This window comes from Morchella importuna (genome assembly GCF_003444635.1).
Source record: "Morchella importuna strain M04M26 chromosome Unknown Morimp01GS003, whole genome shotgun sequence".
NCBI classification, from domain to species: Eukaryota; Fungi; Ascomycota; class Pezizomycetes; order Pezizales; family Morchellaceae; genus Morchella; species Morchella importuna.
The window spans coordinates 1,903,126-1,917,208 of NW_025763400.1; the positions used below are offsets into that span (position 1 = coordinate 1,903,126).

General features: G+C 46.1%; 2 protein-coding genes across 2 annotated transcripts; both read left to right on the forward strand.

The window, feature by feature from the left end:
- LAJ45_02023 (uncharacterized protein) lies at window positions 1-3,256 on the forward strand (the record flags this gene model as incomplete). Its single annotated transcript, XM_046111615.1, has 9 exons — window positions 1-637; window positions 695-909; window positions 979-1,172; window positions 1,255-1,414; window positions 1,488-1,747; window positions 1,805-1,924; window positions 1,974-2,332; window positions 2,391-2,839; window positions 2,903-3,256. The coding sequence occupies 9 exons, from the start codon at window positions 1-3 to the stop codon at window positions 3,254-3,256; spliced, it is 2,748 nt and encodes a 915-aa protein (XP_045975559.1).
- A 1,125-nt stretch (window positions 3,257-4,381) lies between these two features.
- LAJ45_02024 (uncharacterized protein) lies at window positions 4,382-7,185 on the forward strand (the record flags this gene model as incomplete). The annotated part of the gene is made up of 4 exons (XM_046111616.1): window positions 4,382-4,712; window positions 4,812-5,400; window positions 5,463-5,832; window positions 5,899-7,185. 4 exons carry the CDS (start codon window positions 4,382-4,384, stop codon window positions 7,183-7,185), a joined length of 2,577 nt encoding a protein of 858 aa, XP_045975560.1.
- Window positions 7,186-14,083: the final 6,898 nt, after the last annotated feature.

Consider the following 14,083-nt stretch of genomic DNA (forward strand, 5'->3'; position numbering starts at 1 on the left):
ATGGATTCCTGGACAGCTTTCTCTGGAGACTCTTCTGCAAGCCGTCAACAAAGATACCCATCAAATGTGCTACAACAGGGTAGCTCTTCTGGACAACACCCCCGAGATCTCAACCCAGGCCAGCAACCGCCACAATTAACTACAATGGCAGCATCTGGAGGGGCTGCGGCAGCAACTCAACAACCATATCAAGCTTATCATGGAACATCAGGTAACTTGTCAGCAGTGACCTCGCCAACCACTCGACTTGAAAATAATCCGGACTATAATATGGATGTGCAAATGCAGGATGCCGATCCATACAGCAGGACAAAATACCAGCAGGCTGCACAGGGTTCCCGGCAACCTTATCTGGGTTCTGAGGAATCTTCAGCCTCCCAAAGATATTCTCCCATGAACGCTAGTTCGAGTTCACAGACTGCGTATACTGCTGCCCCTCCCACTGGGCATACAGTACAGCAAGCAAGCTACACCCAAATGCCAGCTTATCAGTCCCGACAATCCCCCTCGAGGCCAAATTATTCCAATAATTCAGGATCTTATTATACTCAAAATGCCTCTGCATCTCCTCGAACGAGCGCTCCGCCATCAATGCAAAACTATCAACACCCGTTACAGCAACAACAATCTGCTTCAGGTTTCTGCGCCCGTTAATAATCCTTATTAAGTTTCCCATGCTAATCTCGGATTAAAGATCCAGACCCAAATGGTGGGCGAGGTGGTTATTATCCACAGCATACCGCGACGGGACCCCAAGGCTCCATGTTTGACCAGCTATCTCGTCACCAATCGCCTCCTAGAGACCCACCGCCAAGGTTTTCGCGAGTAACCAATCTTAATGATTTGAACCCACAAACAAATTCCCAACCTGCTTTCAGAAGAGCAAACCCCGAAGGCGGATTCATCAGCGTAAGTTAAATACATTTGATCCCTATGATATGAAATTTTTCCAGCTATTCTAACATGTTAGATAAATAGCCGTTGCAAGCTTTGACAAGCTATCTCCCTGCGACATACCGGATATGTAATCCTAACTTCAAATACGAGTCATCACGGAATCCTCGGCGGGTTTTGACTAAGCCGAGTAAGGGCGTGAAGAACGATGGCTACGATAATGAAGACAGCGACTATATTCTCTACGTGAATGATATTTTGGGATCTGAGGAAACGAAGTATGTCCGCTGGTTGAGGATTACTCTATTCCTAGTTTAACTATTTTAGTTGGACAACTACTTACTATAGTGTGTGTAACAGAAATCGATACCTGATCTTGGATGTTCTAGGGCAGGGTACTTTTGGGCAGGTAGTCAAATGCCAAAATTTGAAGACTCAGGAAGTTGTGGCGGTCAAAGTAGTGAAGAACAGGACCGCCTACTTTAACCAAAGTATGATGGAGGTTTCTGTTTTGGACTTGGTGAGAATTACTGGCGTGCCACCAAAAACCACTCCGAACACCCGGTTTGCTAATGATATGTTATGAATCTTAGCTCAACAGTAAGCTGGATAAAAACGATGATCATCATATTTTACGACTGAAGGACACTTTTATTCATCGACAGCATCTCTGCCTTGTTTTCGAGCTTCTCAGTGTTAATCTTTATGAACTTATCAAACAAAATCAGTTCCGAGGATTAAGTACCACACTCGTACGAGTCTTTGCACAACAGTTATTACATGCCCTATGCCTTCTTAATAAGGCTAGACTTATTCACTGTGACTTGAAGCCGGAAAATATTTTGCTGAAGAAGTAAGTGGTGCATATTCCCCTCTGAAGTAGCGGAATCTAATTATAATCGGCGTGTAGTTTGGAGAGCCCCATCATCAAAGTTATCGACTTTGGTTCTGCATGTGATGAGCGGCAAACAGTGTATACCTATATTCAGTCCCGATTTTATCGGTCCCCTGAGGTCCTTTTGGGTTTACCGTGAGTCGTCATCTTATGTTTAGCTCGAAAACCGCTCATGAAGTTTCAGATACTCATCATCTATCGACATGTGGTCTCTCGGGTGTATTGTGGTAGAGCTCTTCTTGGGACTCCCACTGTTCCCAGGCAGCTCCGAATACAATCAAGTCTCTAGAATTGTCGAGATGCTTGGTATGCCTCCAGTGTGGATGATCGAAATGGGAAAGCAAGCGGGCGAATTTTTTGAGAAAGTCCATGACGAATTTGGGAGAAAGACATATCAGCTTAAAAGTATGGAGAAATATTCGAGGGAGCATGGAACAAAGGAGCAGCCAAGTAAAAAATACTTCCAGGCTACTACTTTACCTGAAATAATCCGACAGTATTCGATGCCCAGGAAAAGCATGAAACCAATTGAGCAAGAAAGAGGTTGGTCGCCAATAATAAACTTTACCACTGATTTGAATTTACTGATGCGTTCGTGTAGAAATGAACAATCGTATAGCTTTCATTGATTTTGTCCGCGGCCTTCTCAATATCAACCCCATGGAACGGTGGTCTCCGCAACAAGCAAAAATGCACCCATTTATCACCCAACAGAAATACACGGGTCCCTTTATTCCTCCAATGAATCTCAAAACACCACAGCCACAAAAATCACCCATGTCTTCAATGGAAGCACAACAAAGAGCGGAACAGGCTGCGCGCCAGAAACAGCAGCAGGCCCAGCAGCAGGCCCAACAGCAGGCCCAACAGGCAGCACATGCCGCGCAAACACAAACGGGCTATTCTACGGGTGTTCCATTAACATCCTACCAAGCATCTAGTCATGCGCAGCCTGCCGCGCCTGCCACGGCGGCTGCAGCAATGTATAATAATATGTATACTTCGCAGCCTCAGCAGCAACCTCAGCAGCAGCCTCAGCAACAGCAGCAGGTAGCTCCTCCAGCCTATACTCCCAGCGGAAACCAATACGGAAACCAACTGAATATAATGCAGCAGCATGCACAACAACCCGCACAGATCCCATCCTCAAGCCAGTATAATCCTGCACAGCAGCTGTACGCGCAAAACAGCCAAAGATCTGCCAGACAACGTTCGGCCACTATGGTAGATGGTGTTCCCCCACAAATTCAGAGAGCTGCGTCAATGATGGACCCCACTCAACCAATTCGCCTTCAACCCAGCCCGGCTTATTTCCCTCCACCACCGGGTGGTATCCCAGATGATCAACCCGGCCAGGGGCGAGGTCGACGACAAAGTCGGGGTGGAACCCAATATCGTAGCCAGAATGTCGTAAGAACGTTAGAGGACCGGACATTGGAAGATGGTCTTTTCAACCAGCACTGGTGATAGGTTAGGAAACATGTCTCGGGGGCTGGACGTTTAATTTTCTTATAGTGGGTGGGGCGGATTCTTTTTGAATTTCTCTGCGTGAAAACGAGCATGTTTTTTCTTTCTTTCACACCCTTTCCTTGGTTATTATGTGTATGATCTTATGAGTGAGGGTGTGGTGATCTCTTATGTCTGTCTTAACAGTAACAGTGCGCCGAGATGAAATTGTCCAACTGATCTGAGGTGGGTTGAGGGCACATGGAACTGCATAGGGAAAATACCGTGTCCCCCTGCTTTTTTTTTCTCGTTTTTTTCTTTCTTTTTTCTTCCCCCCCCCCCCCCCCTCAAGGGGCTGTGTGGTTAGGTTCATGTTCGGAGAGCAAAGAGACGAGGACACATCGGGATGTTGGAAATGATTCTTATATGTGGGCGGCAGTCGGGCCATTTTCTTCTGTCAGTAATTCATTATCGCAACCTCCTTTTCCCTCGAGTGTGTCTTATCATTATATAAGGAAGAGGAAGATTTAGATCTCTTCTTTCCCGAGTTTATAACACCCCCTACTCTCATACATGTATCTTTCTAGGCTTGGGCCTGCGAGTGACATGCTATGATGTTACACACACCTATTTACGGAGCGGAAAATCGATGAGTTGATCGATTAAATATACTATGTAATGGATCTCTATACGAAAATACGAAGTATATACAGGCGTATATGATATAAGTACTTTATATCATCGATACAGGCGATGAATTGATATTGTGCAAGGTACATGTATTGTATGCGTCTACATTTAAGTACATATATGTTTATACCCTTGCTCAAAAGCCATCGCATATAGGACTTTCAATCTAGTTATTCTATAAGATCCGCGATAACTGTTGTTAATTGAGTTATCTATAAATGATTCACGCTGAATGGTCTTGTGACCCGGATGTGACCCGATGCGCTTAGGGTTAGGAGTGGGGATAGCCCTGGCCACACACATGGTTTTTTTTTTACCATGCATTCTGAATCACAACCATCGCACCCCACTTTATCGAATTTATCGAACGACTGACGAGCGCCGGCATCGAGCCCATCAAATTAAATAGCTGCTTCAAATAGACCCTAGCAGTCTCTACATCTCGATTAGCCCATCATGTCTCGATTTTTCCATGGAGGCCTTAGTGACAGCGACACCAGCAGTTCCGACGAAGAACTTTACTCTGAAGAGGAGGAGTCCGAGGTAGAAGACCACTCCTCCGATTCAGGTTCTGAGGATGGGACCGATGAAGAGGAAGTGTCTGGTGACGAAGCCGGTGGTAATCGGTTCTTGGTTGGAGGCGGTGGGAGCGATGATGAGAGTGATGAAGATGATGGGCGGAGGGTCGTCAAAAGTCAGAAGGACAAGCGGATGGAAGAGATTGAGGCCTCTGCTAAGCTTATTGAGAATGGAGAAAAGATCAATGATTGGGTTCTCATTTCTGCAGGTTCGTATTTAAGTTCCTTAAATCATCGAATGCGGGGCGGGGTAGCTTAGTGGGGCAACTCTGGTAATGAAAGACGCCAGCTAACATTGAAACTTACAGAATTCGACAAGCTCAATAAGATTGTCTCAAAGCCTACAGAAACCTCTGCTCCTAAGGTGTATATCAAGATCATTGCAGATTTGGAGGATTTCATGAATGAGACCCTCAAGGACAAGGCTGCGGCTAAGAAGATGAACGCAGCAAATGCTCGTGCCCTTAATACTATCAAGCAGCGCCTTAAGCGTAACAATCGTGGTTATGAGAAAGAGATCGAGGAGTACAAAAAGGATCCAGAGGCTTTTATGAAGGAGGACAAGAAGCCAGCAGCACCCAAAGCCATTAGTAAGGTATCGAAAATAGTCGAGCCTGGGCAGGATAGCGAAGACGATAGGGGGTTTTCGACTATTGGAAGAAGTGGAAAGGCTTTAACTTACACCCCGGAGAGCATTTTCAAGCACCTCAGAGGCATTATTGAGGCCAGAGGAAAGAAGAATACGGATAAAGGCGAGCAAATCAAGGTTATGGAGAGGTTATATGAGGTTGCTCAGACGCCATACCAAAAGATCAAGGTCCTTTTGGCTCTCATTTCCACCCGTTTTGACCTTACCTATGGAGCTCTATCTTATATGTCTGCTGAACAATGGAAAGCGTGAGTTCCCCAGCGCGCTTCCACTGCTGTTGTTGAACCCGAAGCTGATCGCCTCTTTGTAGTGCTGAGAAAGAATTCAACACATTGCTTGAGGTTCTCGAGGCAAATCCGGATTATGTTGTGATTGAGAATGCAGAGGAGTGGGATGACGATGAAAAACAGCCTGTCCCAGCGGCCGGCGAGGTCCTTAAGATCCCCGGAAGTGTTGTTTCATTTGTCGATAGACTTGACGACGAACTTACTCGATCTTTGCAACATATTGATCCCCACACAACAGAGTATATTGACAGGCTCAGCGACGAAGGTGCCCTTTACACCACCATCCTCCGAAACCAGCTATACCTGGAAAGACTACAGAGAAATCAGAATATCCCTACTGACGAAGCTATCAATCGTGTTATCATGCGTAGATTGGAGCACTTGTACTTCAAGGTAACGATCATAAATGAGCCCTCCCCCCTCTCCAACTTTTGCGTACCAAAAACTAATAATATGTAGCCTGAACAAGTCATTTCAACTGTCGAAGAGAATGCGTGGAAGTCAATCCCTGCAGGTCTTGACTCCGCAATTTCGGCCAAGAAGGCATCCACTTCTGCTAGTGACCTTCTGTACACCCTTTGCACCTACCTCTACAAACATGACGCCACTGTTCTTCGCACACGGGCCATGCTCTGCCATATCTACCATTACGCTCTTCATAATCAATTTTACAAGGCACGTGATTTGATGCTTATGTCGCATCTGCAAGAGAACATCCATGTCGCCGATGTTAGCACACAAATCCTCTATAACAGAACCCTTGTGCAAGTTGGACTATGCGCTTTCCGTGCTGGTTTGATCTACGAGGCCCAGACTTGTCTACAAGAAATATGTGGGACTGGAAGATTGAAGGAAATGTTAGCCCAGGGCGTTCAGATTCAGAGGTATTCACAGGTCAGCCCCGAACAAGAGCGTCTTGAGCGACAGAGACAGCTACCGTTCCATCAACACATCAATCTAGAGCTTTTGGAGTGTGCCTATCTCACTTGCTCGATGTTGCTCGAAATCCCGGCTCTGGCAGCTACTGGATCATCCCCTGATCTGAAAAAGAGAGTAATTAGCAAGACTTTCCGTCGTATGCTTGAGTACCATGAACGACAGATATTTACTGGTCCTGCTGAGAACACACGTGATCATGTTATGCAATCCGCGAAGGCACTCGCTGCTGGTGAGTGGAAGAGGTCGAGTGAGCTCATCCATGCCATTAAGATCTGGGATCTTCTACCGGAACCGCAGAAGATCAAAGATATGCTCTCCGAGAAGATCCAAGAGGAGGGCCTGCGAACATATCTCTTTACCTATGCTCCATTCTACGACACACTATCAATTTCCAGATTGGTGGAGATGTTCGATCTTTCGGAGAGGAAGGTTTCAGCCTTGGTCAGCAAGATGATCGCCCATGAGGAGATCGCCGCCGCGTTAGACCAAGTTAACAATGCCATTATCTTCAGGAAGGGAGTTGAACTCTCACGTCTTCAGACTTTGGCCCTAACCTTGAGCGATAAGGCTAGTAGCTTGATGGAGATGAATGAGCGTGTCTTGGAGCAGAAGACTCAGGGTCAAGGCGGCTTCCCGGAGGGCGGCCAGGGTGGAAGAGGAGGCGGCAGGGGTGGTAGAGGCGGTAGACGCGGAGACCATGAAGGTGGTAGAGGCGGTAGAGGGGGGGGACAGGGAAGAGGTCGTGGCAACAAAAACGTTCAATTTAACCAACAGTCAGGCTTCCATGGGGGAGCGATGAGAACGTAGTTATAGGTACTTTCTTTTTAGCAATTTTTTTTAGTATACAGTTACGAGTTCCATTCTTTTTTTCCGTTTGTAAACCTTTAGGGAGGGGGAATATCTTTGGGAATTAAAAAGTTCAAAATCATGTACTTAGGCACGCACTCCTTAGGGCATGCTTACAAGGAAAAATGGAAACGGTTTTTTTTTTTTTTTTTCACGGGATATATGGGCTCCGTCGTTCCGTCTGTGCCGCCTTATTGACGATGATGTGATGTGGAAAACTCATTTATCACCTTTCGATTTTCAAGGCAGAGGCATGCCGAGTTACCGCGTCGATATCCCTCGAAGAAAGCATGCTCAATCATGATTCTCATTTCCTAGAATCATTCTCAACAATAATTGTCTAGATCTTTCTTTTAACTTCTTTTACGTATTGAATGCCCACGGGCGGGTCCCATAGGATACACGGGATGTTATCCACTCCAGCGGTAGCAGAACCCAACCCCGTGACCGTCGTTTGTGCGCGGTGAAAATCTTTATTGGCAACCGGGGATGTGCATTGATGCACAATGGATGTGCTCTGCAGAGAAGTTTTGATAGATGGGTTTTGAGAGCCTCAACTCAATTCAAAGAGCGCCCACGAATACCTAATCACCCCCCGCATGCCTACCATGTATCATGAGCACATGCTCTACAGTACCTATATAGATCACTCCAGGTATGTAGGTATGTATGTAAGCACCTTGGGGTATCTACTCTACTCGATTCTGGAACTTACAAGTACTCTATGTACAACGCTCATGCTCCCGGCCCTGGTCCACTGAGTTTACAGTCGTTGAGTGTCACCGTACGTTGACGAACACGGGAGCTTGTCCCAAACGGCCGTGGAGTACTCGCGACCAGCAACAAGAACCCGAAAATGCACGCCTTAATCTGCAATTTCCATTGGAGTAGAAGTCAAAAATACACCAAAGACTTGCAGCTGCATATTCGGGTTCTTGTTGCTGGTCGCGAGTATGTATGTACGTACGTATAAGCCCAATCTTACATGAAGTACGTACCAGATTTTGGTAATCTGAAGGCCCAGTTCAGTCCATAAACGCTGAGCACTCTAGATTTGGCTCTCTTACTCTTACAATGATATAGTTTCCACTCTTGATATTCGGCGTCCCCATTAAGAATTCAAAGACATGGGCGTTTCCCCATCCCGCATATGGCGGCACTCAAAGGTTTTATTGGGCGGTGAATGAGTTATATGAGTTATAAAAAAGATTTTGATGCAGGCCAGGTCGTACATGGCACAAGGGGGAGTGGCATGCCTCAAGTTACATGACGGAAATGTCCTCGCCCGCGTATAGAATCAAAAATAATACTTATCCTCGGCCCCATCTCGGTCGCCCGGGGGTGCGGACGGGATGGCATTTCTTGACCTTTTCATTCCACCTTCCAAACACATATTGAGGAGGGAGAGTGTATCATGAATCATCACTCACCACTCATCCATTCTCCCTCCCCGTCTCCCCCGCTGTGTGCTATCACCCCTTTCTATGTCTTGGGTTTTGCATTTGCATTTCTTGGGTATTGACCAGCACCACCTGGACGAACACATGGCAGTTAATGATCGTCAACCAGGAACAGGCCTTGAGGCAGGCCACATAAGTCGATATCGGGTGAAGGGGCGGCAAGGGTTTCCCTACCTCCACCTTTGAGAAGAACTCTACACCTGGGAATTCCCAGGGCACCCCCCACACCTGGGTGGCTACATACCACCACACCATATACCATCCTATCTTTATGTCGTCGGTAGAGAAAGGGCAGAGAGGGGTTCTTTCTTCCTGTACGTGCCCCTGCCCAGGTGTCTCGTCTCGGTAGCCTTTTCGTACAGATCCTTCATCAACCATCCATTTAGAGAAAGACCAAAGAACCCTTTCCTACCCGGCTCCCCCTTCCCCCTTTTGTTCTGTATTTTTTTTTCCTTTCTGCTGCTGATGTTTCCGAACCGTATCGCATAGATTGTGGAATTACGTTACGTACGATATGCACGCGTCTCGCGAGCCTGGAGCAGAGGAAACCATCCAATCAATTCACCGCTGCAATAGCAACTACATTGAGAACATAGAATATGGGTGACGTCGTGGTCGTTTCCCCGTCTTACTCCTGAGATCTTACATGCTTCCTCACTAGGAAATCTATCCGTTATATGATGTCTTTTATATAGGGGCAAAGCAAAATACCTAGAGTAAGCCCCCGCGTTGAGCTAGAAGGCGCAGGAGGGGTGGGGAAATGGCGCAAACGCGGAAAATAATTATTCGCTGCTGCTGTTGCTGTGCCGTTACAGTAAGGCTGGCTGTTGAGGCTCTTGAGGAGTATGAGTAACTACATGTAGGTACTCTGACTACAATGGCACGTACTTACAGTAGGTAAAATACGTACGCACTACACATGCTTCGATAAAGTACAGCATCGATTCCCGGGGGGCCTATCTATCAAAAGAATAGGGCTCTCTGCATCTCGAAGTGCCTACGAGCTTATACTACCTATGTTGGCGCTTAAATACGCGTTGACAACAATTTGGTGTTGTTCTGGAAAGATCTCCGGGTATGCCATGAGGAATATGCACTTGCACAATGTTCAGACGAACATGTTATGCAACCTGTCTAGCTAGGGATCCTCCTCCAAAAAGAAATAAAAATCCGCACGGAAGTAGCAGTCCCTGAATACACGCGATCGGATTTTTGATCCGATTCTAGGGGCAGCACGACAACAATCTAGAATAAATTGGGGTGAGAGTCCCTTGGGTGCAGATACAGACCCACATATCACCAGGTCAACCACCACATAAGTCCGTGTCATACATGTGTGGTTGTTGTGGAAGTGCCAGCCTGTAGGCTGTAGTTGTGTGTTGGTGATCCAGAGTATGTGCTCTAGAGCTGGGTTAGGGTGCACCACACAGCAACATGATCATGAGGACTTCTTCAAATGATTACGCTCACCCGAGTTGTCCTAATTATACTTTTTTGTCGACTTTATGGATTTATGACATCGGACATCTATTGTCACTGCAGAGCGACCGCAATCCTTGAACCTTGAGTTAAGATCGCAGGCGCTGCCATCAGAGCTTGGGGAAGTCTGACGTTGAGGCCCAGATGACGATAGTAACCTAGAGTGCACACGGCAGTTCGTACGTTAACACATTTTCATAATTACCTTTAGAAGACCTACATGCAGAGTAGTGATTCTTTGGGACTAATTACCACGTGTCTTAGCCAAAAGTTGATCCGCAGGCGAGTTAATTCAGTTAGTACAATCGTTATTGATAATCTGGGGATATCGATCATTTACCTATGATATTAAGGTATCTGATTTTGGCGAGGCGTGATGTGCGCCAACGTGGAAACATCTTGCAACTACGAATAGTGAAACAGATCACTAGATGTCTTCATCTAGCTTGGCTATTCGTAATTTACACAGATCGAGTGCTGTGCCTACAGATCGAATAGAGATAATTACAGTTCCTGAGTGGATCAATACCTACGGGGCACATTATCCTACCAAATCGTTCATCTTAGGGCATGGCAATGGGCTTATGAGGACATGTTTCAGCCTCCAGATGACGATCCACAGAACGCCTCATACGATTACGACTAACTCAGCTGAATTCGTCAGTTATTCAGGAGATTTTTTCTGTAAAGGGGAAACCGAGAGCATAAACATCGTTAGTGGAGGTAGCACAAGGTAATTACATTCAGAACACCAAAGACACTCACCACCTCAATTGAACCTCGGTACCTTTGTACCGAGTACATATCAAGTACTATCGTTCACGGGGTATTGGCGGACACTGGGTGTTGACGGATTGCAGGCAAAACTTGGCTTGGCTGTCTCTTTTTGGTTTGTTCGTCAACACCCAGTGCCCGTCAATACCCCGTGAACGACAGTACCTACTGTCGTTTTGACTGGTGATCCAATATTTACTTTCTAGCTGGCCATAAGTGCGTTTGTATAACAATGACTAGGATCACCCCAGAAACAGATACCAGACACCTGGTTTGTTTGATTTTGCGCTTCTGAGCTCTACGCACTAGACCGACCAGACTACCCTGTGTCAGCGTGCCTCTCAACCCTGTTCCTTTTCTAGACAGCATGTAGCTATAGCTACACATGGTTAGGATAGGAGCAAAAATCCTGGGACGGGCCGCCGCTGCAGCTGGGTTGGGTGTCCCAAATCTTAACAAGAATTTTACAAGAGAGACGATTTGGTAGAGGCTACATACATGATCGAGGCTAAGGAAGTCTAAAAGTTGCCCTGGGACTGATATGGGCACGAGATAATTTCAGCCACACACATACACGTTTAGTGTGGTGGGATAACAAATCAATAATTCTTGTGCATTCGATAGCCTGTACAGCTGTGGCTTAGGCATTTTCATACTTGGGCTTAGGTTTATGATAGAGTTTAGGAAAAGTTCGGACACAGCTTGCGGCTCCTGCATTTACCGAACATATATGACGGTTTTCGACTATTCCAGCTTGTCCGGTTCGAGTCCCGCCCTTTAATATTGACTGTCTGTGCAAAGAGTATCACTTTGTGTCAGGTAAGGACCAGGGCAGAAGGCTTCCTTGAGTCCAGAATACCGTGCCTCCTAATTTTCGCTCCTTACCGAGCTTGCCCTAATTACCTTTTTAATATATATCTTTTACTTATTTTTGTGCCCTTTGACTTCCCTTCGGCTATGGTGGTACGCGCAGTGTGCCCTGCATGTGGGGCTGCAGGGAGAACTCAGGCTGGAATATGCAACAGCACGGGAGGTGGAGGGGCACGTTTTTTGTGGGTGTACAAAATGCAATCAACCGGCTGCTGCTGCACAATGACCGCAAAACCTTTTCCGACCCCTTCCCCCGCCCCCGCCGGCGGCGACGCCGGAGAATGGGGGGTGGTGTGCTGGTACTTAGTGCTGGCATAATTAGCAACGCTGCTATATGTTATGATGTTATCATTTCATACTATAGTAGGCGTCGTTATACGTAGAGTACGTGTGTGGAGGAGAAGACATGAGGGGTGATGATCATAGTGACAGGTCTGTATTGATTGATTGATTGTCAATACGGTGCTTTGGGAGCTATTTCTAGTCATAGCGGGATAAGCTCTGGAATAATATGATCACCGTTCTATCCTGGCCTGGCGAGACATATATTGGAACCCCTCCCGGTTAGTGTGGTCTACTCTAGTGACTGTGCCATCAAGCTGAGTACACCGCTACGGAGGCAAAGTCACTAAGCCACACCCTATTCGGGAGGAACCCAGTCTGCATGTCTCACCAGACCAAGGGATAAAAAAAACCCATACCTGGGTATCGTGATGTGTTTAAATTAATCTGGGGATCATAATAACAGTCACGTCAGTCAGCCTCATGAATTTATATTGGGTACCTATCCATCACATCGCACCTCGCGCACAGCATCACCGGCTGATTATTTATCCTTGATGAGCTGCCATTGTATGTACACTCCCCATCGGATTTTGGATGAGGACAGGCCTACATATTTGGAAACCGGTAATATTGCACGCTCGCCCTGCTGGTAAGGCATGTACCAACGGACATATTGTAGAGTTACCCAAGGCCCATAACGTAGGCAATGATTAATAAACCACTTACATATGTAGTCACTCTACTCGTATTTCTCTGACGTTTGTGGACGCGACTGATATTGCATGCCATACAAAAATACGCCAAGCTCATGATTTTGGGTGTATGCAATAATGGCCCAGTTCAAAAACGTCAGAGAAATACTAGTAGTTAGGCATACGGAAAAAGAAAGAACCCTATCATCATCAAACGAGTTAGCTCTATTCTTCCTACGCAACAAGTAAGCACAGCAAGTGCACCGCCGCCGCACAGCGACCGTAGCAGCAAAAAAAAAAAAAAAAAAAAAAAATAGAGAGCATGTATGTATGTAGGCCCCCACCCTTTCCCAGATGGCCTGGCATAGAAGCGCACTAGAAACACCAGTGCACCGCACCACAACCACCACTACTACTGGCACCACCAAAACCCCCCCTCCCCAACTGCAAGTAGTAGGAAAAAACAAAGATTGGGAGGGGAAGCCATAGGTAAGGGCCCGCCAAAAAAAAGCATGTGCTAAACTTTTTTTTCGCGAACGAGATTCTAGCGCGAGGCGTTAGATAGACGATTACCGTAAACCAGGTTTTCGGACAGACAAGGCAAAACTGATGGCGTAAAAAGAAGCTTCTTTTCTCGCGTCAATCTTGAAGCGGAGACATAAGTGTGACTATGCGTGCGGAGGCGTTTAGAGAGGAAGAAGCAAAAAAGGGAAAAAAAAAATCAATTACAGTTTAGTTACTCTCACAGCCGCGTTAGGTGTCAACAGATACCTGAAGAAGAAAAAAACCATCAAAATGTACATAACGACAGCTCACACAATGCAAGCAATGAGGTCGATTGTGCTTTATTTACCGGTACACGCTCATTATTTTACAAATCTCACAGGAAGTAATTATCAACAAACAGCCCCGAAGAAACAAAAAAACCGGGGACTTTCCAGAATGTGAAAAGTTAAAAACAATAAGTAGTTAGCCACCCTGTAAAAAAACATGTGCAGAGAAGGATTAAAAATGAAACAATATCAAGACCGGGTGTTTGGCATAATCCCTCCTTTCGCGTTGTTTCTCTCCTGATTCTCTTCCCAGTCAGTCATGGCCGACTGGGTGCAAAACAAAAAAAACGATGAAAGGAAAGAAATGCAACCAGACCCCCCCAATCTAAGAGAAAAGAAACCCTGCCCCCTAAGGAAAAAGAAGAGAAATAGCAAAAAGGTAGAGATCTATACTCTCCAAACCCCCCATGAAAATATTTTCTTTTCTGGTTAAGAAACAGTACACGAACTTTAAAAAGAAAAGGGA